Source organism: Macaca mulatta, chromosome 1, assembly GCF_049350105.2.
Source record: "Macaca mulatta isolate MMU2019108-1 chromosome 1, T2T-MMU8v2.0, whole genome shotgun sequence".
Lineage (NCBI taxonomy): Eukaryota > Metazoa > Chordata > Mammalia > Primates > Cercopithecidae > Macaca > Macaca mulatta.
In genome coordinates, this window is record NC_133406.1 from 53,870,095 (window position 1) to 53,897,290 (window position 27,196).

General features: G+C 34.1%; 1 protein-coding gene across 4 annotated transcripts in view; it reads right to left on the reverse strand.

Annotated features, from left to right (window-relative positions):
- The window catches only part of KCNT2 (potassium sodium-activated channel subfamily T member 2), a 399,597-nt gene that overhangs the window by 42,425 nt on the left and 329,976 nt on the right, over window positions 1–27,196 (reverse strand). For 2 of the 4 annotated variants that reach the window (XM_015120925.3, XM_015120903.3), the window contains 2 exons: window positions 24,194–24,214; window positions 8,970–9,270 (listed from right to left, as the gene is read on the reverse strand). In XM_015120925.3, the coding sequence (XP_014976411.2) occupies window positions 8,970–9,270; window positions 24,194–24,214 (322 nt within the window). The remainder of the gene's footprint in view (window positions 1–8,969; window positions 9,271–24,193; window positions 24,215–27,196) is intronic. The other 2 variants (XM_015120935.3, XM_015120914.3) reach the window with 1 other exon arrangement.

Sequence of the window (27,196 nt, forward strand, 5' to 3'; positions counted from 1 at the left end):
AACACTCACATTCATAAAGCAAGTCCTTAGAGACCTACAAAGAGACTTATACTCCCACACAATAATAATGGGAGACTTTAATACCCCACTGTCAACATTAGACAGATAAATGAGACAGAAAGTTAACAAGGATATCCAGGAATTGAACTCACCTCCTCACCAAGTGGACCTAATAGACATCTACAGAACTCTCCACCCCAAATCAACAGAACATACGTTCTTCTTAGCACCACATTGCACTTATTCCAAAATTGATCACAAAGGAAGTGAAGCACTCTTCAGCAAATGTAAAAGAACAGAAATTATAACAGACTGTCTCTCAGACCACAAACAAACTAGAACTCAGGTTTAAGAAACTCATTCAAAACTGCTCAACTACATGGAAACTGAACAACCTGCTCCTGAATGACTACAGGGTGCATAACGAAATGAAGGCAGAAATAAACATGTTCTTTGAAAACAATGAGAAAAAAGACACAATGTACCAGAATCTCTGGGACACATTTAAAGCAGTGTGTAGAAGGAAATTTATAGCAATAAATGCCCACAAGAGAAAGCAAGAGGAAGAAAGATATAAAATTGACACCCTAATATCACAATTAAAAGAACTAGAGAAGGAAGAGCAAACACATTCAAAAGCTAGCAGAAGGCAAGACATAAATAAGATCAGAGCAGAACTGAAGGAGACAGAGACACAAAAAACCCTTCAAAAAATCAATGAATCCAGGAGCTGGATTTTTGAAAAGATCAACAAAATTGATAGACTGCTAGCAAGATTAATAAAGAAGAAAAGAGAGAAGAATCAAATAGACACAATAACAAATGATAAAGGGGATATCACCACTGACCCCATAGAAATACGAACTACCATCAGAGAATATTATAAACACTTCTATGCAAATAAATTGGAAAAATTACAAGAAATGGATAAATTCTTGGACGCATACACCCTCCCAAGACTAAACCAGGAAGAAGTTGAATACCTGAATAGATCAATAACAGGCTTTGAAATTGAAGCAATAATTAATAGCCTACCAACCAAAAACAGTCCAGGACCAGACAGATTCACAGCCAAATTCTACCAGAGGTATAAGGAGGAGCTGGTACCATTCCTCTGAAACTATTTCAATCAATAGAAAAAGAGGGGATCCTCCCTAACTCATTTTATGAGGCCAGCATCATCCTGATAAAAAAGCCTGGCAGAGACACAACAACAACAACAAAAAAGAATTTTAGACCAATATCCCTGATGAATGTCGATGGAAAAATCGTCAATAAAATTCTGGCAAATTGAATCCAGCAGCACATCAAAAAGCTTATCCACCATGATCAAGTGGGCTTCATCCCTGGGATGCAAGGTTGGTTCAAAATACACAAATCAATAAATGTAATCCGACATATAAACAGAACCAAAGACAAAAACCACTTGATTATCTCAATAGATGCAGAAAAGGCCTTCAACAAAATTCAACAGCCCTTCATGCTAAAAACTCTCAATAAATTCGGTATTGAGGGGACATATCTCAAAACAATAAGAGCTATTTATGACAAACCCACAGCCAATATCATACTGAATGCACAAACACTAGAAGCATTCCCTTTGAAAACTGGCATAAGACAGGGATGCCCTCTCTCACCACTCCTATTCAACATAGTGTTGAAAGTTTTGACCAGGGCAATCAGCCAGGAGAAAGAAATAAAGGGTATTCCATTAGGAAAAGAGGAAGTCAAATTGTCCCTGTTTGCAGATGACATGATTGTATATTTAGAAAACCCCATTGTCTCAGTCCAGAATCTCCTTAAGCTGATAAGCAACTTCAGCAAAGTCTCAGGATACAAAATCAATGTGCAAAAATCACAAGCATTCCTCTACACCAATAACCGACAAACAGAGAGCAAAATCATGAGTGAACTCCCATTCACAATGGTTTCAAAGAGAATAAAATACCTAGGAATCCAAATTACAAGGGATGTGAAGGAACTCTTCAAGGAGAACTACAAACCACTGCTCAACAAAATAAAAGAGGACACAAACAAATGGAAGAACAGTCCATGCTCATGGATAGGAAGAATCAATATCATGAAAATGGCCATACTTCCCAAGGTAATTTATAGATTCAATGCCAACCCCATCAAGCTACCAATGACTTTCTTCACAGAATTGGAAAAATCTACTTTAAAGTTCATATGGAACCAAAAAAGAGCCTGCATTGCCAAGACAAATCTAAGCCAAAAGAACAGAGCTGGAGGCATCACGCTACCTGACTTCAAACTACACTACAAGACTACAGTAACCAAAACAGCATGGTACCAACATAGAGATACAGACCAATGGAACAGAACAGAGCCCTCAGAAATAATACTACACATCTACAACCATCATGTCTTTGACAAATCTGACAAACACAAGAAATTGGAAAAGATTCCCTATTTAATAAATGGTGCTGGGAAAACCTGCTAGCCATATGTAGAAAGCTGAAACTGGATCTCTTCCTTACACCTTATACAAACATTAATTCAAGATGGATTAAAGACTTAAATGTTAGACCTAAAACCATAAAAACCCTAGAAGAAAACCTAGGCAATACCATTCAGGATATAGGCATGGGTGAGGACTTCATGACTAAAACTTCATGACCAAAAGCAATGGCAACGAAAGCCAAATTTGACAAATGGGATCCAAGTAAACTAAAGAGCTTCTGCACAGCAAAAGAAATTACCATCAGAGTGAACAGGCAACCTACAGAATGGGAGAAAATTTTTGCAATCTACCCATCTGACAAAGGACTAATATCCAGATTCTACAAAGAACTTAAACAAATTTACAAGAAAAAATCAAACAATCGAATCAAAAAGTGGGTGAAGGATATGAACAGACACTTCTCAAAAGAAAACATTTATGCAGCCAATAGACACATGAAAAAATGCTCATCATTACTCACCATCAGATAAATGCAAATCAAAACCACAATGAGATACCATCTCACACCAATTAGAATGGCAATCATTAAAAAGCCAGGAAACAACAGATACTGGAGAGGATGTGGAGAAATAGAAGCACTTTTACACTGTTGGTAGGACTGTAAACTAGTTCAACCATTGTGGAAGACAGTGTGGCGATTCCTCAAGGATCTAGAACTATAAGTACCATTTGACCCAGCTATCCCATTATTGGGTATATACACAAAGGATTATAAATCATGCTGCTCTAAAGACACATGCACATGTATATTTACTGCGACACTATTCACAATAGCAAAGACTTGGAACCAACCCAAATGTCCATCAATGACAGACTTGATTAAAAAAATGTGGCACATATACACCATGGAATACTATGCAGCCATAAAAAAGGATGAGTTCATGTCCTTTGTAGGGGCATGGATGCAGCTGGAAACCATCATTCTCAGCAAACTGTCACAAGAACAGAAAACCAAACACTGCATGTTCTCACTCATAGGTAGGACTCGAACAATGAGAACACTTGGACACAGGAAGTGGAACATCACACACTGGGGCCTGTTGTGGGGTGTGGGGAGCAGGGAGGGAGAGCATTAGGAGATATGCCTAATGTAAATGACAAGTTAATGGGTGCAGCACACCAACATGGCACATGTTTACATATGTAACAAACCTGCACGTTGTGCACATGTACCCTAGAACTTAAAGTATAATAGAAAATAAATAAAAACAACTAAATAAAGCTATCACCCATGTCAATGCATGGATCTTAATTGATTCTAATTTAAATAAACTAAACATTATGACATTTGCTGAAATAAGTGAATATTTAAAAACCAATTGAATATTTGATGACAATAAATAACTACTTTTAATTGTGAAAATCCCCAGTGGTTGTGTTCTTAAAACTAGTTCTTGCCAGTACAGTGGTTCACACCTGTAATTCCAGGACTTTGGGAGGCTGAGGCTGGTGAATCACCTGAGGTCAAGAATTAAATACTAGTCTGATCAACATGGCAAAACCTCGTTTCTACTAAAAGTACCAAAATTAGGCAGGCATGGTGGCACATGCCTGTAATCCCACCTATTTGGGAAGCTGAGGGAGGAGAATCACTTGATCCCGGGAGTCAGAGGTTGCAGTGATCTGAGATGGTGCCATTGGATTCCAGCCTGGGTGACACAGCGAGACTCAGGCTCAAAAAAAAAAAAAAAAAAAAAAAGGAAAGGAAACTACGTAATGTCTGAAATTTACCTAAAAATAATGCAAGAGGTGAGAGAAATGGGTGAAATTGGTCTGAGTACACATGAAGCAAGACAGGCCTTTGAGTCTTTTGTTTTGTTTTGTTTTAAGACAGGGTCTCTACTGCCCATGCTGGAGTGCAATGGCAAGATTATGGCTCACTGCAGCCTTGAACTCCAGTGTTCATGCAATCCTCTCACTCAGCCTCCTGAGTAGCTGGGACTACAGGCGTGTGCTACCACATCTGGCTAATTTTTTGTTTATTTGTTTTGGTAGAGACAGGATCTGATGTTTGTTGCCTAGACTAGGCCATGAGTTGATAACTGCTGAAGCAGGATAGTGGGTAAATATTGTTTCATTATACTACTCTTTCTACATTTATTCTTGTTTAAAATTTTCTTTATCACCTACGTCAAAAGATTTAGGTAGAATTGTACAAAAGGACACCTTTTTCTCGGGGAATATAAACATTCTTTAACCTGACATTCTTGCCATCAATCTCAGCTCATGATTTTAACTCCTAGTATCATATGAATGATGACTCAACTTCCTGTTAAAGTAACTACAAGTTTACCACATTTAAAAGCATGTATTTTTCCCTCATTTCCAAATACCTAAGCAAAGAGTTCCAAATGTGTTCAATTTCTATATTTCTAACGTTTTTGCTAATGGATCAATCTTAACATTTAAATATGCTCATCGCTCTTTGGTCTTCAAAAAGAAGTAGTTTCTCTTTATTCTCCACTTTTCATCCAGCTGTTTGCACAGTTTTCATTTCTCTTTCACAATAAAGCTTCTTTAAAAAAATAAATAAATACCTGCCATGGCAGAGTTGTCACCTGGTATCCATTATTTTCTTCCTCAATAGAGATCTGAGCCACCAAAAATAAAACACACATTCTAGACAATGGGATATAGTGGAAATGGTGTGTGCAACCCCTTGGTAATATCTTTCCACTGAGACAGTAATTTCTTTGCTGGTCCCACCTTCCTTCCTTCTGGTGGAATGTGGAAAAAATGATTGGAGTTCCAATAGCTATAGTGTACAATGATATGACTTTGGCAATGGAAATATTAGATGGTGGAACAACAAGATAGAAAACTGAATTTCCAATAACCCGGCATCCTACCATCTTGGAATATCTCCAATATCATAATCTGGGAGAGAAATAAATCCTTCAATTTTGTTTAAAACATGCAACATGCCTTCTTTTTAAAAAAAAAAAAAAAAAAAAAAAACTGTTTACTTACTTATAGTCAGTCTTCCTAATCTATACTTACTTATAGTCAGTCCTCTTAATCCTAACTGATATGTGTAAATTCACTGTATCCAAATTCTTACTTCAAGCTATTGGATATGTAGCTTTCAATATGTAACTTTCACATGTATCATTCAACTGATATTGTCCTCTTCAAGGTCACAAATGACATATAACTATATCTTCAATACAATTTGGCACTATTAGTCATTCTCTATTTTTCTAGTTTTCTATTTCTCTAGTTTAACAATTTTTAATATTTTTTTCACCTCACAGACCACAGAGGAAACGCCTTTTGTTCAGCATATTGAGGTAATAGGCAAAACTGCTTAAGACTGGAGAAAATCAACTTGAGGTGCTTAGAGGATCACCGAGGCCCCACACCTTATGAATGCAGAAGGGGTCAATGCTATGGTAAAAAAATATATAAGCAATTGACAACATACTATTGTGCTCAGTTCTAGACTCCTCAGCCTCTTATTTCTTGTTTTCAAGGCTTTAACCTAAACATTCCAGAAATGTGAAAAATTTTTGTTTTTGAATGGAGTCTCACTCTGTCACCTGGGCTAGAGTGCAGTGGCATGATCTTGACTCACTGCAACCTCTGCCTCCCAGGTTCAAGCAATTTTCCTGCCTCAGCCTCCTGAGTAGCTGGGATTATGGGTGCCCACCACTACGTCCAGCTAATTTTTAATATTTTTTTGTAGAGATGGGGTTTCACCATGTTGGCCAGGGTGGTCTCGTACTCCTGACCTTGTGATTCACCCACTAATTCTTCACCTGAGGGTTATTTCATCTATTCCAGTGGCTTTAATTAAAATTCATTTAAGCTAATGACTCAAGCCTATGTACACAACTCACTTTTTTTTCTTGAGCATTAGACAAAAGAAATTCAACTTCGTACAGCGCATCACCCATTAGAAGTCTTCCAGGCACTCCCAAGAGATAAATTATCTTCACCCGTATGTGTTCTTCTAAGCTCAGTGAATGCCACCATCATAGATTCAGTTGCTCGTACTAGACCCCTCAAGAGTCATCTTCTGACTCTTCTTTTTCCCTCTCCTTTACATCCTTTAAGTAAATATTTACTTACATCCAGTAAGTAAATATTGTACTCTGTTTAATTCTTTCAGAGCACCCAAATCTACTGAAAAAAAAAATCAGACTATGACTTGTCATTAAATCAATCAACAGGCAAAACAATAATTGCTTTAAATGATTCATCCTCAACGGAGACAATATCCATTATCTATCCCTAAAGAGGCAAAATGTATTGTTTTATTCTTTTTGTAAATGTGCAAAAAAATCTTACTTTTTTATGTATGAAGTACACACATACGTACAATACTCAAACAGACATGCAGTATAACTATGGCACTAGTCAAATGATAGTTCTGGGCTAAGAACTTTATTATTCATGATCTAATTTGTCTCTCACAACAAATCTATGATATAGGTATCATTATTATTTTCATTTCACAGATAAGAAAATAAGCTGAGAGGTTAAATAATTTAACAAATCTCTTGGCTGACACTAGAATATGAGTTTATAAATACAGAGGTCTTGTCTGAGGAGGTCGTTTTTCTATTCCCAGTGCCCTGGCACAGAGAGGGCAGTCCAATAGTAAGGGCTGAGTGGATGAATTAACGTGAGTTAGAAATAAATGGAAAATACCAGAAGCCCATGATGTATTAGATTCCAAATCTGTTTTCATAATTACTATGCTATTAGAGATGGCCAATACAAGGTTTTGGAATGGACTGATGGATCTATGGGCAAATAGATCGAGAGAATGAAGAGAGAGAGGAAGAAATAAATAAAAAATAAAAACAAGGTGAACAGAATCTGTTCTTTTTTCTGTAAGTGTGAAAATTAAATTAAAAAATTATAATAAACCAGACAGAATATCTAAATGCAAGATACATGATAGACGTTTCATTAGCAAAAACAATACATTTTCTAATGTTTCTCTCATGCAGTCAGCTTACGCACTTTTGAGTTTCTGAGAGTCAAACTTACCTGCCACACCGCTTCCAGGACCACCCTGGGGTTATAATGTTCAGGAAAAACAGCTGGAACTTAGATAAGTAACCATTCACTGGGACTTATTATTAAAAGCAAAAATAGCTGAATAATAACTAATAAAAGTACACATATATGGGACTATAATCCTTTAAGAATATAATCACATTCCATGTCAGTTAATTGGTAGATAGCTATTAGTGGATTTCTACAATGACGATCTGACTTTTTCTTTTAATTTGCTTCTTAATGTAAGACATTAAATGTGGTTATATTAAAATTACTTGTCACAGATGAATCTGGGCTACAGTTAAGTAAGTATCAATATAATTATGAACTTCAACTATATATGGAGTTCTGACTACAACACATTTTAACTGTATGTCTTTGAGCAAAGTCTTTAACTTCTAAGAGTCAAAATTCTAAAGGGTAAAATGAGATACCTATCAAATCAGGGATATAAAGAGTAATGAGAAAACTCACATAAAGCACCTAGCATAGTTTCTGGAGTAGCACGCATAGCATGCTATGCATAGAGTAGTGCTAAATTAATATGTGGGTTTTTTTCCTTATTCAAAGAAGCAGAGGCAACTTCTTTTAAACTCTAATTCAATGACTAAAATTTCTTCCTAAGAACATTGCCTCATGTTGAGATTTCAATAACAAACAAGAGAAAAGGGTAAATATGGAATACCTTCTATTGGATTCTTAACTTGCATGATACTAACACTATCTGAGTTCCTGGTTTACCCATGTTACATATTTATATACATAAAATAAAACACCTTGTTTATAATTTGGTTTTCCTTTGAATGGACTAAATATCTTTTTAAAGTAAAATTCATACACTGATAAATGATACATTTTAAATGTATCTTTGCATTATTTATTTAAGCTTTGCATTATTTATTTAAGCTGTGTCTATAGTGTCTATATGGCAGTTATGGATTAATATGGGAACTGAACAATTATTCAGACAGATTTGCACAATATGAGATAAAGCACTATTTGAGCTTCAAAATTAAAGCTTTTGAATACTTTGTTCCTAAACCACATAAACAAATTTTGTAAGAACATTTTGGTTTACCTATGGTCAGTAGAACCAGTTACTTGTCAATGCCTCAAATTCATTTTATCTCAGGCACTAGAATAAGATGATAATTACAAGGCCACCTGACTTAGGTTTTTTACTTCTAACATGAAAACACAGGGTCTGGCCCAGAGTTTTTGTGAAAATTAAAATTAAGATAATTTGTGTAATGGGTTTAGCACAGTATCTAGCAGATTCAGCAAACGCTGAAAATTTTTAGCATTTTATCTTATCATCATCATTTAAATTTTCTGTAGGAGATTAGATGTATCACGAGTTTCTACTAATTGACCTGTGAAGCAAAAATGCAATTCTTTACTAAATTAGAACCAACTATATCACTACTAATGGCAAGAAATCATGAGTCCATATATACAGTAGTTTTAAAGAGCATACCATATCCCACTGTAGAAAGACCCAAGTGTTTCATTCTATTTTTCACAAGTTCAGCAAGCTCTTGTCTTTCTGACCTCCTGTAGAGGTTCAGTCGCTGCTGGGTTATTTTTTCAGCTGTTTTACCAGAGTGTTTTGGGCCTTTTCTGCTCAGTCTTCGGGCCCACTGCATGCTTTTTCTCCGCAGCAAGGGATGGTCCGACTGATCACTGGATGTGGAGTTGCGGTGATTGCCGCGGTGGTGCCCTTGTTCTCTGGAGTCTTTGGTGTCTTCCCACTCTTCTACACTGATAGATATTTGAGACTTAAAAGGAAATGGATATCGATAATTAGATACTTTAGAAATAAATATGGCCTGAAGTTGAAATAATATTTTATATGCTAATATATTGGCATAGTTATATTTCTACTCATGAGAGTTTTCACAGAAAGAGCAAAATCACGGTCTTGGATTCTAGTTTTCCAGTACTGAGAATATTAAAATCTATGTTTCCTTGAACTTACATATAAATCAGGCAAAATAAATATCTGTATCCTCTGGTACAATTTCTTAATGAAAGTATTTAATTTTTATGCATAAAGGTTTACTTATCATAAATAGTTATTTATGATATTGCTAGCACACAGTTGTTTGAAACATACAAAAACAGACATTTTATAACTTTATTCAAATAAAATCCATGTAATGGACTTTTCTAAATCTATTACAAGTATTTCACACTCAATTTAAATAATTAAGATAATTATCTTAGATTTGGAATTAATAATGTTTTTAAAGGATTTTAAATTATTGCTCTTTCTAAAGACAGCACTGGCATGAACATTATAATATGTGAATTTTAAAAATTCTCTCGTATGCCCCAGAAGAAAACAAAACTCACTTTTTAAATCATGCATTTATTATTCACCGTATAAAATGCTTTTCTGACTAAAATTAAAACATATTTCAGGAAATGTTTTAAGTATTCTGAGAGAAAATATGTTGTAAATATTAATGTTTCACAAATGTACTGTAGAATCACAACTCAAATTTAAAACAGGTTGTTCTCCATAGGAGGGAAAAACAATGAACAAACTCACAAAGCCTATTACGACTTAAACTTTTATGACCCAATCTGATTTTTAAAGTAAGATGCTCTCCTTTGATTTTAAGCCTTTAATAAGCAAATGCTTACTGTTTCAAAATTGTTGCTTTTCATACTAGGAAGTCATATGAAATGCAACACTGATCAAAGAAGAAAGATTTTCTAAAAACATGCACGTGCAAATGAACAATTTCCTGAATACTATTGTACTTAAGAGCAGCATTCATGAATCTGTTAACTGTGTTTCCTTTCTACAGATGGAAGCTTGAACTTCAGTTACAACATGCATGTGTTGCTGGCTTTTAAAGTAATAGAATTTAAATTATCAATTTAAGTAACATCAGGAAGTAGATCCAATAAAATCCTTTAAAAGTGAATATAAATTATACAGGCTCAGTCAATGCTTTATATGCAATTCCCAGTTGCAAGCTATGAAATTCTCTCACACTTAATTTCATCCAAAAATTCAAATACTAATCCACATCTGTTTCAAAACAGTGCTATATCAGAGGGAGATCCAAAAAATCTTCATCTCTTCATTATAAAATAATTGAGATTAAATGATTTTTGGAAACCATATTTTATCTACCAGAACTTAATTTGTAAGCATTAAAAGTTTTTAGTACCATGGTTTAACAATAATGAACATTTTAATAAAGTTTTAACTCTACTCTCTCCTACTTGATAATATACTGAAAATTCACTTCTGTGGAAGTAAAACACATAAGTTCTTAAGTAATGTCTACCACCAACAAGAATATCAATATGTATTTAGTAGTATAGTTATACTTTGTAGCAACAATGAAAATATACTATTTCAGTCATATTTAGAGACTTGCTTGCAGAATTTAATCATAATCTTAAATTTATTTGAAGGGATCTTTTTGTTCCTCTTTCTAGTCATAAGTCCCTATGAGTGATAGTTTGATTTCCTACAAATATGTGGAAATAATAATCTTGCCAAACCAAATATTAAAGATACTATGTTCATCTAATACCACTTATAATTCAAATCACAAAACCATAAATTAATAAAAAATTTTAAAGAGGAGCATAGGGATTCACTTCTTTTCCAGGTAGGAGATGAAACACTGATTTTTGTGAATGCTTTTCCTTAGCCATGTGTATCAGGCATCACGTAAAGTATGTATCTACGAGATGAACTGAAACCTATGTATACATTAGTTAAGCAATATTTAATAGCCTATTCAGCATTATTTTGAATTCCCCAAAAAGAAACTATTATAACTTGTACATAAAAATACATAAGAATCTCAAGTCATTTTTTTTCAATAATTCCATAAAATAAGTAACATTTCTTTACTAACCTCACTTTAACCACAGTGAAAAGAAATGAGAAGAATTTGAGGGTTAATTTTAGGAAATCCAAACCCAAAACACATAAGTTGTTCTTTACATGTTTGGAATTTGCATTCCCCTCTCTCATTCTTCCAACAGGACATAATAAAAAGTACATTAAGTTTATGTGTATAATATACACAAATTGGAGTTCTATTTTGAATGATTCCTAACTCTGTCCCTACAATAATACTGCACAGCCCTTATAAAAAAGTGAGGATAATGATAACCATCTTCTATTTGACAGAAATGTGAAAATTCATATGACATTAATATATAAAGAAAACATCTGTCAACCGTAAACTTTCACATATACAGTAATACCATTAATAGATCCTTGTAAAATTATCCACAATATCAATAACATTAGCAATAAACATTTGTTACTCTATTCCTTGGATACTGAATGTGTGTGTGCTTGTGTGTGTGTGTTTCCATGTTTTAATAGGAGGTCCATTTATAAATATACTTTCCTGATGTCATTTCTTCTTCTAGTTGCAACTCTCTTGTGTTTTAAACATAGCATCATAATCTAGTGGGAATAATATAGTGCTGGACAGATAACAGTGCCTTTATAGTAGGACCTTCTCCTGAACTCAGTGTCACAATAATAGAATGGTAAAATGCAAGGTTTTAGCATCAGATAGACTTGAGTTTAAATAACAGTTCTACCACTTACCAGTTTGCTTTCCTGGTTATGTAATCTAAGCTCTCTAACACTATTTCTATTTCCCTCTCTAAAAAATTGTCAATCTATTATTACATTATTAGTTTGCCTACCAAATTTTTCTGAAGACATAAAAGAGATAATGCATGAAAAGGCACTGTAAGATGTCTGTCTTAGAAAACCCCCAATAAATATTCATATTTTATGGCTTATGACCTTGTATAAAAGGAGAGTAAAAGGGAGAAAATAATATGAAATTATTATGATGGGTATGCAAAAAGTGAAAAATGGGGATGAAAAAGAGAGGGAATCATTCACATTTTTGGTGCACTTTTCTCTATCATTAGACTTCTGAATAAATCAAGGTGCTAAAAACACATTCTTAGGGATAAAGATTTCTTGGTTAAAGTTTAGTAAATTTAAACAAGAGAACAAATTTTAAAGTGAAGGTGAGTATTTTTCATTCTGCACAGTTTCTATGAATTATTTTGTACTTTTCCATGGAATAACTAGAGAACTCTAACTTTTTTGTCAGGCACATAATATAATCATTAACTTGAAAATCAAAATTTAATACTAATGTTTGTGAGAAAGATGAAAATATATTTGCATATGTAAATGAAATTCTCCTGGTAATATATACAGTTCAATGAAGAAGTGAAAAATTGATGACTACTACAACAATTTCTATACAAATTTAAAATATTATCATTTTCTAAAACTTATATTACTTCCTAAATATTTATCATACTTAATATGATTTTTAAGACTAAGAGTATTTCTTCACATGAATAATAATTAAAAACATAATAAATAAGAAAATGTTTCTTATGCCTAAAATAGCTGATTATGTTATTGTTTTCAAGAAAGTAGAAAATGTCAGATACACTAAATACATCACTCTTTTCCACACTCTTCACACACACATCAAAGTGACTCAGTTCAACTTCCTCCTGATTTTTTACTGAACAGTTATTCACGTCATAGGTTATTGAGCAATCTATAGAACAATGTAGTATTTTAAATAAACCAATTCACTCAGTAGTTTGAAAATGAGTGTTTGTAATCTGGACTCATGACTCCCTTAAGGATAGTTTTACAGACTTCATAATACTCTAAACTGTGTTATTTGATTTATGATTGAAGTCAGAACTGTTGCCAAAGAAGAAAAGAAAATGAAATCACTAAAATGTGCTAGTTTAACATTTTCTCAAAGAATCCTTATCTGATATTTTCCATTAAATAAAGGTTAAATTATAAGAATACTTGAGAGATCATCTAAATTTAAATATATAAGCACCAAGGCTAGTGACTCTGAGTCCACTGAAAGCTTATTTTTATTTAAAAAATAATCTAAAGAAAGATGTTTAACCAATTTCCAAAGCTCAATTTAATATGTACATGTGGTCTGCGATCTATGCAGAGAGAGAAAATAGCTAGTTACACTGTATATTGATGCATTTCCAAATTAATTTTGGAATCAAAAACACAATTATAAAATAAACAATCTTATAGTGTAAAAAATGTTGAATTTAGAATCAAATAAATAAGCTGTATTTTCAACCACCTCAGGAAAATATTTTATGACCTTAAGCAAATCACTGACATTCTTAGAAAATAATCTAATTTTAGACAGGAAAATGCCCTGTCTTCATGACAAGAAATCACAAAATTTGTAAGAACCTAGTATTTAAACTCTAAAGTAAATTTAAAGCCAAATATTTACTACAGAAATTCATGTTCAAATAACATTTTTAAAGCCAATAATTTGATGGAATGATGAAAATTATTTTAATCTTTGATTTCCTTTTTCATACATAAAAATAAGTTATTTCATCTGTGTGGTCTCTTAGGTATCTTTCAGTTCCACCTATATATAATTCTTTATTTTATTTTATTTTATTTTATTTTATTTTATTTTAAGCTCTGGGGTACATGTGCAGAACGTGCAAGTTTGTTGCATAGGTGGTTTTGAAAATGTGGCAGATTTATACCATGGAATCCTATGCAGCCATAAAAAGGATGAGTTTATGTCCTTTGCAGGGACATGGATGAAGCTGAAAACCATTACTCTCAGCAAACTAACACAAGAACCGAAAACCAAACACTGCATGTTCTCACTCATAATCAGGAGTTAAATAATGAGAACACATGGACACAGGGAGGGGAACATCACACACTGGGGCCTGTCACGGGGTGGGGGGCTAGGGAGGGAGAGCATTAGGAGAAATACCTAATGTAGATTATGGGTTGATGGGTGCAGCAAACCACCTATATATAATTATATGAATATAAAATATACTCGGAGTAGGTAGAACCTCTATTACCTCAGCATTCTAATTCTATAACTTCAAAAGGCAAAATTTATGTATATGTCCAAGTGAAAAAAAACCAAATTCTCTATTAAGAAATAATATTAATTAATCCACAAATTCATGCTAGTGATTTTTCACTACTATCAAATGAAGCCCCTCTTTCTCCACCCAACCTCATCTACATTTTGGTTATTATCTCTAAAAGAAAAATCAAATATAGTTACTGTTATATTTCTGGTTATTTCCATCTCTTTTTTATGATACATTTTTAAGTTTACACATTAACTTGCACATTTACACCTCTTTGATGACTTGGTTTTACTGCATTGTGTGTATATAAGTATGTGTGTGTGTTTTTAATCCAATCTCTACTTTCTACTTATACTATGGTATCTGTGGAATTTGGAATCTAGCTAATTTATTATATTGGCATTCTTTCTCATCCTGCTGGTGATTTTTTTTTTTCCTGAACTTTCAAAGCTGTCATTTGGAAACAGCTGGTTTATAAGGCTTCAATTTCTTAATGATTTTCTTATTGCTTTAAGCCCAGAAAAATCTTATGTTTTTGTTCCCATTTTATAACATTGAATATTAATATCATGTAACTGCTAACCACTTGATGGCTGCCTGCTCTTAGAACTTAAATAATGTATCTGTGTTAAAAAGAACAAATTGAGAGGGGACTTTGTCATTGTTTTGAATGGTTTGTCTTATTATACTAGGAATTCTAGTGATGTAATTCATAAATGTGTGGATAACAAGCAGAAGGTATATACATTATTTACTGACTTTTCATTACTTATTTAGAAATTTAAGTCTTCCCCATCAGCTCAAGATATGGAGACATTCATTTACCATATTCTTCTCATCATAAATAGTCTGCCTCCATTTTTGACGTTAGACTGCTGACTACTTTCAAGTGCCAACACTCTTCCTTTCCCTTCTGCCCTATAGATGGGGAGGCTGGTAAGTCCCAGTCTATGTGTAGGACCTCATTCCAGCCCCAATGTATATATTTTTTAATTTTGAAAAGTATGTATGTATTTATTTATTTATTTATTTTAAGACAGGGTCCTGCTCTGTTGCCTAGACTGGAGGGCAGTGGCAGGATCTCTGCTCACTGTGACTTCCACCTCCCAGCTCAAGCAATCCTCCTGCCTCAGTCTCCCGAGTAGCTGGGACCACAGGCGTGGACCACCACGCCTGGCTAATTTTTGTATTTTTGTAGAGATGGGGTTTCACCATGTTGACCTGGCTGGTCTAGAACTCCTGAGCTCAAGCTATCCTCCCATGTTGACCTCTCAAAGTGCTGGGATTACAGGTGTGAGCCACCATGCCCAGCCCAGCTCCAATCTTTAATTGTGATGAAAGCCAAGCCAGTTTTTTTTCCTTGCTCTTTCCAGCCCAAGCCATTTTTTGACCTGGTTGGAAGCCTGCCTCACTCTCCATAGAAAGCCTCATTATACGAGTTGTACCCTTTTCAATACCCTCTTGGTGCAGGTGTGCAATCATCAGTCTCAACAGGACCGGATTTGGGATGGTGGTTAGGTATTATCCCATCTATGAAAGCTAGTCTTAACAATCGGCACAGCAAGGGGTATCTAGGCAATGACCACAACTGCTGGGGGTCTTTCTTCTTATGTTTTGCCTTGTTAATTTGTTGTGTTGTATGGAGACAATTATGCTGTTTGGGTTTTTTTCTGCCTCCTGGAAAGCTGATACTTTAACCGGAGCAACTTTATGCTGCATTTGCTGAGTCTTTCCAAGTTTCTGTTCAGAATTAAATGATCTTAATGCCTGGAAGCATCAGTAATATTTAGGAACAGGAGTTTGGCAATAGCCCCATGTCATGTGTCTTTGCCCAGACCTATCTTTGTGTCTCATACTGAATCATGTGGTTGGGATCCAGTAAGAAAAGTGACTGACACTAGGCCCAGGGGAATAATTCCTACTGTGTGATCACTGGTTGTATGTTTCAACCATGCATCAGCCCCCATTCTACAGTGTGTCCTGGGAAAAATATCTGTTACTTTGTGCATTATACAGTTCCATTGGGTGGTTCCTTATATGGAAGAAGAACAGTTACCATGTGGAATGCTGAGTTTCACACTCCTAAAAGGAGTACATGGCCACCCCAAAAAATGCTTCTGCTGCTGTTGCTGTCTATGCCTCCATGACAACACAGTTCCTGATCCCCACAGTTATAGAGAAAACCAAAAATGGGCCTCTGTGGCATACCCAAGAGGTTAATTCAAACCCAACTTCAACCTAGGGAACTTAAAATGTGATGAAGCAACCACTGCCATCAGGGAGGCCCATAACCCTGATGATACTTACTCGAGACTCTGAAGGAGAAGGCTTGTAAATATGAGCAGGATAGAAAACAAACAAACAAAAAAACAACACCAGCCCCAACAACAAAAACAAAACTGGATATAGGAGGAATAAACAGAAAACTGGATACACAGGAGAAAACAAAAATGTAAACAGAGGTCTAAAATTTGTCCCACTTGGAAATTCTTAAATTACTTGAAGAATTTATAAAGACAGGTAAGTTTGGTGAATGGTGTTGTGCCTCTACAACACAAGCTCCAAATTAACTTGTATGTTTCCTGAGATGCACCCATTGGCAAAACTTCAGAATCTTAATCAAAGTTGAGGATTGAACTATAGTTATCACTGGAGATGACACTAAATTCAAACAAAGTACCCTAAATATGGGGATTCACTAAAATAAAGGTACCTCCCCTTACTCTTGTGGAGGTGATTATCACATATAAAATACAGGGCAAATAAACATACCTTATCTTAACCATCAGAATTACTTTCTGGCCTAAATTCTCCACGGTCATAACAGATATTGTATAAAAGTGTCCCATAGTAGACATGGATGCTCTGATTCAATTAATGGCAAATTAAAGTAAATCAAATCAGATCTTTGACACATACAAGTAGTTTGGCAATATAAAACCTCATGCACATTCTGTCTGCTCAATGTAAGTAGTTAATAAGGACTACAATAATTGGAACAAGTCCTTCAAAGATTGGAATCCCTTACCAGAGAACTATTTACAGAAGGGGTAATAGTCACCACCTCTTCTCCATTTAATAGTCAAATTTGGCCTGTTCTCAAAACTGAAAAAAAAATAAGTGGAGCCTGGTAGTAGATCATCCTAAGCTTAATGCTGTGGTTCCACATATTAAGGCCACCATCACTCGGTGACATTACTGACTCCATTCAATCATCAATTTGTAAATACTTTGCAGTCATAAAGTCATAAAGATTTGACAAATATGTTCTATTAAGTGCCTCTTTTGATAGCCTCTTACACTCCTAAAAGGAGATAGCTCTTTTGGCCCCCAGCAAAAATGCTTCTGTTGCTGTTGCTGCCTATGCCTCCGTAACAACACAGATGCCGATCCCCACAGTTACAGGAAAAGGCTTGTAGTTTTTCTTTACCTTCAAAAGAACTCAAACTTCTCTACCTGACTACACATAGGATATTTAAACAGTTCTGCAGTCACAAACAATCCCTCTGTAAGCAGATCTCTACTGCATCCAAGTTTCTGTGGGAAAATAGGTATGATATTACATTGATGCCATTCTCTTCCAAGGAGATTCCTTTGACACACTCATTCAGGATGAATAAACATTCAAAAAGGAACTCACACAAAAGAATAGACCATTGCCTTATACAAACTGCAAGGTTCCCAAGTGTAGTCAAATTTCTGAACATTACTTGATCAAAGGCTACTACATCATTGATAGTCTCAAGAAACAATGACCTGTCAGTATCCACAACGTTAAGATAAAGCTAACATTTTAAGGCCTTTTGGGGTTTCAGATGGAAGATATTCCTCATTAAAAAGTATTACATTTTACTTAAGTCCATTTATGCTCCTACTTACAAATTGGCTCACACTGAATGAGGCCCCTTAAAACAAAAGGCTCTAGAATCTCTCCAAATTGTAGTTACAACAGGCGATCACATTGTTCGCCTCTTCTACTGCCTGCTGCATCAACCATAATGGTGCTCGTGGGCTTCTGGTAGCAAAAACTTTCCTCCTGGGTTACATGCTATAGACCATTAGAATGGCAACTGCTGGTTGCATACTGAGCTCTACTGAAATCAGATGTCCTGTGTTCAGGAGTCTGCACTCAGTGGCCCATTGTGCCTTTGGTTATGAAAGCATCACCCTGCAAGTCTGACATAGCCACCAAAGACTGTATAGGAAAGGGTCAAACTTGGATATATGCCACCTGAAAGAGGGGAAAGTTTCACCTGTCATATGCCATGGTACTTGAGCATGTCACTCCTATCCTAAATCCCTTGGCAACCTAGGGAGCCCCTTGGGATTAATCAAGTGAACGGTGCATGGATGGTGGTATTGTGTTAAATGTGATGAAGCTCACTCGATAACTGCTGCTTTTGATCCCTTAAAATGACAGACCTAACAAAGGACAGGACCCAAAGGTTAGCAGGGAGTCATTTGAGCACTAGACACCCTGGATAATAACAGTTCCCACTTGCACATTTCTACAAACTCTTGGGTCACTGCCTGTGATTTGGCCATCTGCTCCAGCCAATGGCAGAAACAATTCCTTATCCAAGGTTGCCCTCTGCAGGGTAAAGAACTCTGGGAATCTCTTGCCTTATACATACACAAAATAATAATCAAGGTCACACCTGTCTTTACACATACACATTTAAGACCATAATACAAGGCTCATCAAAACAATTCTCACCACCTTCTATGTTCTAGACATCATTGTAAGTGACTAAGATATGAATTTCACTTTTCCAAAATACACAACGCTGTGCTTTTGAACAAGGCATTTAAGATAACTTTCATCTCCCTACTATCCACAGGCTACAAGCTTCATGGACCATTTTATTAAATGAAACAAGGCACATTTCAGTCACCCATCCAACATCAGGGGTACACTGCAACGGTGTCTGACTCCATTTTTGATACTTGACTGCTAACAGCTTTCAAGCTCTTATACAATCTTCTGCCCCATATTTAAGCAAGTTGATAAGAAAGCCTGAGCACTTCTTACTTTTTCCCTAGCAGGAAGTTTACGCTCCTTAGGCATGAGAAATCTCACCCAAAACCCAACCTCTAATCACGATAAAGGCCAAAACAAAAATGATCTGCTCCCTCAGACCTACTTAGGAGTCCATCTTGCTCTCCTCACAAAAAACAAACAAACAAACAAACAAACAAACAAACAAAAATCAAACAAACAAAACTCATCAAACACTATTGGGGCATGTGTGGCATCCTCAGTTTTAACATCTAAACCATATTTTGGGTGAATTCTCCATACTGCCTCTGTGGAGTGGTAAAAATTCTCCTCAGAACTATATCCAGTTTATGCAGACCATCATCAGTTCTAGGTAAATAATAAAAATAAAGAAATAATGCTATGCATGTCTCATCCCCTTAGCACCTTGTAATCTGTGAAAAAATCAAAGGTATACAATCATAAACAATTACATAATAATTAAGGGTAAAATAATAGGTACCAAAATTAATGACAGAGGTGGTACAAATAAAATTGTATAAAGATGGAATTAATGTAAGTGTGAACAGATTTGAAAGAATGATTCTATGTTAAGAAAGATATCTGTGACTGACTTTAGTAAATATATATTGAGCACTTATGCAAAGCACATGGGATACAGTAATAAAAACATAGGCATAGTTAGAGGTAAGCTATTTCAAGTTTTATATCTCAGTATTCTCAGCTGTGGAGCAGTGAGCAGTAAGCAGAAGAGAAATGAGAAATTAAGAATATGGGAATGTATACAAAAATTAACTATCATGGAGGTCAAGGAAGATGTATTTTTCTTGGAATGAAATGAGGTGTTGGGTATTATCAACTAGCTCTTAGTACAGCTTTTTTTCCTTCTAATCTATGTGCCATAAAAAATATCTATCATCATAAAGACACTGAAGAAGAGGAGAATTGAGAAAATGTTATTAGTTTATTTAGCAATGCTTATGGTGGGAGTTTCAAATACAGGTCATGCATCTTGCATTCATACAAGTATGCTACAGAGGTTACCGGTGACCCTGAGAAACAAATTTTCCAAATAACAATTTCCCATATTTAAGGTTTATGATCCTTCTCTAAAGTACTCATAATTTTTCAGTTGTGCTGTTCAGAAATTTATTTTAAATGCTTAATAAAATTGCCTTAATTTTCTCATGTTTCTCCATCATATGGCTCCATTTATGTCACTATGACTATTTTTTAGTTGTTTTTCTTATGAAATCAGACTACTTCTGTTTCCTTCACTGTGCAGTAGTGGAATTTTTTTTTATCTTTTCTGAAGATATAGAATTGCTTTTCTTTTAAAAGTTAATGAAAACTTTTAAAATAATATTATTAGCACCAAAATTATTATTGCTGTAAATTTGGTAACTATGTTTTTGGATATCAAGACATGTCTTTACCCATCTACTATTTATTTGGTATGGGCTATAGTGACCCAAGGTCTAAATCAGACTGGCCCAAATCAAGACTGATTTCATTATAATTAACTTTTCATTTATTAGAAATCTAAGGAATGGTTTCCCTAACCAAAGGGTTCATTTTATGTCTAGATGTCTAGAAATCGCCAAATATAAAAACATATTTGATTTCTACACACAAACAAAATTAAGTATGTATGCTTATGTTTGTATATATTATGCATATTTATATATATTTGTAAAGAGTATTGCTAGACTGCTGAATCACGTTAGACTCTATAATTGACTTACAAACAAAATCAACAAAGAGAAAAGCATTGTATAAACACACAAATTCAACATACGCATACAGGCAGTCAAATGGTTTGCATCATCAGAATCATGGTTTCATTGCTAGCTCTGTTAACTTAGCAGTGCAATTTGTACTTTTTCAGAATTACCAAAATACATAGTCTAAAGCAATGGTTTCAACATGCATGTGTATATATGTGAGTGTGTGTGTATGTGTGTGTGCATGTAAGTGTAGAACCTATACACTATAAGGTAGGCCAGTTACCGAAATATATAGACTAAAGCAATGGTTTCAACATGCGGGTGTGTGTGTGTGTGTGTGTGTGTGTGCATGTATGTGTAAAGCCTACACACTATAAGGTAGGCCAGAGGGGCTATCACTCTATCACCTTCAGTATATTATAGTCCAGAAGAAAAGACCTAACTATGAAGTTTTCAAAAGCCAGTACAGTGGTTCTAACGTGAGTACAGCACCTCCCCAACCACACACAAAACATTTTAAACACACACACAACCACACACACACACACATGCATAATTCCCTTATCCTTTGCAGCATCTAAGAACCAATGGATAAATGAGCCTGTGGAAAGAAAATTTCTATGTTACATGCAATGCTTTAATTAAAGAAAAGAATAATATAAGACCTGGTAAATACAAATATTTGTATTCTTAAGTAAATAGTCTATCTAAAATATACTTTGGATCTAAATACACCACTGCTTACAGATCATGACTTCCTTATGAAGACCTAGGGAACCTAAATCAATTTTAAAATTTTCTCTTCAGTTTTCATTTTGTAGACTAGCAGCCATTTGACAGGGAACTGTGATTAAAAGCTTAATTTACTTTCTGTGGCATTGCTAAGTAGAAGAATAATCTTTAGGCAGTTTAAGACGTTAAGTGGACAGAAAGCCATGACTATGTAGTTAAATTAAGTCAAATAAATTGGATGCATTAAATAGCCTCTTGTTAGTAAGTGTGCCAGTGAGACTCTTATTAAGTTAAAGTAAGTAAATAATGAAAGTAAGAAATGATTTCCTGGGTTTGAGAATGAATGAGATTAAGAATCAGTAGAACTAGAAAATATTAGAAAAAAATTATAAAATAAGGTAATAGAAAGATTTAAGAGTAAAGTTTTTGTTAGAGAGAAAGTGAAACAAAATTATAGATGAGCTCAGACTTATAATATGCCTGTGAGTTTGTGTTTGTGTGTTCATATGTGTGAATTAGGATGCATTGAAGGTTAGTGAACACAGCTATGCTTGACTAATATTAAAGTACTTAATCACAGGAGTATTTACTTTATATATTTTATTTATAACTTCAAGTGAATTGACATGAACGTTTTCTGAGGTGGTATCATGCACCCAAAAACAATGCACCAATGAGGAATGATGAAGTAAGATCTATGTTACTCTATGTGCTTTGCCACAGAATTATTTGCCTTTAACTCTGATCAACTCACTGCACACATTTCTGCCTTTTTCTACCTTGTGAAATAAGAATATGTTTTTTACTTAATCTTCACTCTGCTACATATAGCCAAACTTCAGGCACAGCTAGTAAAAGAGAGGGCAAGATTTAAACTCAGATCAATGTGTTCCAAGCCCACTGCTAATTGGTCAGGCAAAATAACTGGGTAAGTGACTTGTCCAGGAATGGGACAGGGGGATAGAGTAGCTTAAAATCAGCAATAAAAGTTTTTATTTGAAATAGTAGGCATCAGACATACGTTACAGCTTCTTCATCATGTGAATAAAGAAAAATGAACATCAATCTGGCTTCACTATGCAAGATATTGAAGAGATGAGAGTTTTGGTATATTAAATCCACCAAAATTAATTAAATCGAAGAAAAGCCATGAAGTTTTTATGTCAACCGTCTGAAAAACCTTTTGTTTACTTATGCATTTTAAGTACTTACCTGGATGCATTTGGTGCCTAGTGCTACTCAAATATTTGTAATTCTGGTAGATAACAAGATGGAGAGATAAAGATTAAGTATTCATAAAGATAAAGATTAAGTATTCGTGTTTCATGTTAAGGAATTAGAACAGATAGAGCTACAAACTCAACTTTGCCATCTATCAACATAGATGAATTGTTGAAACCACAGAAAGCAATTAACACCCCAAGGTGATGTGTAGAAAAGACCAAAAAAACTATAAACAGCTTTTGTAAACATGTGGTTTATTTCACTTAGTGTAATCTTGTCCAGGTTCATCCATGTTGTTCTTCTCTCAAAAAGTCAAATTCATGGAAAAAGAGTAGGAGGGTGGTTACCATTGGCCAAAGGATGGGGGAAATGGGAAGATGATGGTTAAAGATAACCTTCTATTATAAAGTGCATAAGTTCTGGAGACCTAAAGTACAGCATGGTAACTACAGTTAATGTATCACGGGCTTGAAATTTGCTAAGAGAGATCTTAAGTAGTCTCACTATAATATTCTTAAGAATATTTACATACACCTTTGTTAAGTAAAACATTGTTAAGTAAAACTTTTGTTCAGTAAAACATTACATAAGTAATATTCTTAAGAGTATTTACATACACCTTTGTTAAGTAAAACAGCTTCTGAAATAAATCAGTCTAAAATCTATAACCTTTTATGTCTAATTAGAGAACGTACTAAGAATAACATAAGGGTTCTCCTGTATAGTAGATGAAGGAGGCCTACTCTAAAAAATTGAAAAGCAAAAGAAAACTAGTTTTCTAATCACTTTAAAAACCACGATAATATCTTGAAATATCTTTCACTATTAACTTTAATTAGTACAAAAATATTAAAACATAAACACTCCTTAGAATTTAATCTTTACAATGGCAAATTCCAGGAAATTTACTGGGGAAATATAAGTACATTAATTTGAAAATAAAGCATTTATATGCATTTAAGTTTAATTGATTTATTTCATTTTAAAATCTGAGTATTGAATTCAATATTTTGTATTATTTTTCTTTAATAGCTCTGAATTAATGTATTACACCATTTGAGGAAAGGGAAACAAACAGGAAATACTTACTTGTGATGGTATTTTTCGAGACTGACACACGGGAGGGAAAAAGAAACACACAAAACACAGTTTAAACAATGACTAAACAATACATACATGTAACAATCAGCAACAAAGACAAAATGTAACATATACCAACATAACAAAATCCAATTTCATGCGTATTTGTCATAGGGCTTTTGAACCAAATTAGCTAAAGAATAAGCTATTATTTTTAAATATTCAGTCTTGTTAGACCGTTTTTGTCTGAAATTGTCTTCCTAAGTTTGATAGAAAAAGTGGTGCTTGTAGAAGAATAAAATAATCAGTAGTAGTTTATAAAGCTACTATAGTCATAACAGAATACTTGATATAATTATTGACATTCAATAATCATTATTGGTGTTAATATTTGTACTATTTTTAAATTTCAGATCTTACAGTAAGATTGATTTTTTTTCCTACATATACATGTAATTAAGTTAGTTGACAGAAATATTCTGAGCTTTCAGATTCGCTATGGAATCTAAAATAATTGATTTCCTTAATCAATGTTTCATAGCTAAGTAGGGGTTATAAATAAAAATCATGCTGTCTTAGTCTTCAAGTTTAAAGAACAATAGTCTATTCATTTTTGAATAGTTGAAAGTAACATTTTCAAGTATATTATCTGATGTAATATAACTTGTAATATAACTCATGTGGTATTACTATTATAAGATTATAATGGTATTATCTATAATTGAAAATATAAGAAATGCATAATAAACATTTGATTGTGGGTTTCTTGAAACTATTTCAGGTTTCTTTATACATGACACAATGGAATAAATGTTGTTTGAGAGAATAATAGCAAAGAATGGACAGGTAGAATTTTAAAACCAATCAATCCTAAACCTTATTAAAATAATCTTAATAAGATTTTATAGTAGGTAAATTCATATCTTAATAATATATTTTAAATGCTACTTCCCATTCTAATAGTAAAGTGTTAATGATTGGCAGATGGGACAATGCTTATTCCACTACGCACATTTTTGGAAGCTACAAGATTTATTCACTATAAAAGTGGCCAAAATTCAGGGTAACACATCCCACAAATTTACTGCATACACTATAAATGATGTTGGTACATTAATATGCTTTAAAAGATGTTTTTCTGGTTTCTAGTAAAATGTTCACTGGTTATAGTATACTTCAAACAAATGAGATTTTCTGCACACTGAAAAACTGGAGGCAAACTTAGGTTTACCTTTTCTTAACCAAAGGACAAATATGCTTAATAATTCAGAATTGTTCAGATTTTGGAAAGTTAATACTATGCTATATGCTGTATGGTAGATAATACCCCCAGTGGAACCTGGGCATCCTTTTTTTTCAAAAATTAATATTTCTGCAATGAAAAGTATAAATATTCACTCTAAATGAAATAAGTAAACATTATAAATAATCTCATAAAAATTAAGGTGAGGTTTTGCCACTAAATGACTTCAGGGAGCCTTTTTGCATTTTATAATTTTGTATTATGGATTGAGAAGGAAAATACTGATCCTTTTTGTCCACTAAGAGTAGTATGTGTCCCTGTCCTTCCTGTATATGTTTTTCAAACCAGGAGTATCTGATGTTTGTTGAAATTCCCTGAACTAGAAACATATAGATGGTGGTAGAAGTTCTCCTGGCACGGAGGACATATGATTAATCAAGAATGGGCAGTTCCATCTCTACTCTGTTTTCCACAGGCTGGTTTTCCAGCCACTGTGTGCACCCTCACTTTATTCTCTGCTTGTGTTTATGTGACTTCTCCTTTCACTAATCTACACCATGTAAGAAAAAAATGAGATAGTATTACAGGCCTTCTATAAATGTTACTAGGTTTGGTTATCAATGTTCTTTACCAACATTTGTGTTTTTAAAAATGTCAGCTAAACATTAGGCAGTGCTTCTCCCACCCGCACAGCCAAAGCAGTTATATTAGAGATACAACAAATGATAACTTTTGTTTTCTCTACTCAGAACATGGGAAGATATTAAAGACAGGCTAGAAAATGATGTGGCATGAAAACTTGCATCTGCCTTTAAAAGTTTTTTTTTTTTTTTTTTAAATTTCATGAATAAACCAGAAAGCAAAGCCTGAAGTCTTTACATTATGTGTTTATCCTTATATAAGATGTTGATATTTAATAAAAGTTGTTCATAGTACAGAGTAGAATTTAGCACTTAAATGTGTATATACTAAACAAATAATTAATGAATGGGTATGACATCACTACATTATGCCTATATATCTATTAGTGTTTTTATTTGTTATACATGCATGGTTTGAACAGTCAGAAAATGTTATAGCTTGTTTACAAAAATAGCAGCTTATAGCATAATCTCTCTTAATTCCCTCTCATAAGACCCATCTACTTTTGCCTCTTAGTTGGATATATTGTTCTTTCTCTCTGTTTCTATAGAATGTGCCTGACTATTATTTCATGCCTTTTTCAGTTTCCGCTTTTATCTATTGACTTCTCATTCTGCAAGGAGAGTCATAAACAATCTTTTCCATATAATCCACTACGTTTGCCCTCATCATCTCAAAATAGTTTAACACAATTTTTATTGGATCAAAATTCAGGACATACTATGATTAAGTATACTTTACAGATGAGATATATAGGTATGTGGTTAGTATTCATTTCTTGTACACATTCTTTATTGTTGATAATGATGTTATATTCCTAAAGTCAATAATTGCTTTATTGTATTAATTGTTTTGATATGTACTTAGATACATGCAATAATTTATCCTGAACTCTTTGACTACTGTCTAATATTAATTTAAAACATTGAGATGCATCAGGAAGTCTATAGATTCAATCTTCCTAAAGAATTCTCTCTGAAGCCTTCTGACCTGCTCTAGGTCTCCTTTTGTGCTTGGGGGTCTTTTCATCCCCATCCTGTTGATCCCCTTTACTTCAATATTGTCATTGGTTTCCATAAAATGTCTGGTTTCCTGAAGATCATTATTTCTCCCTCATTTTACTTATT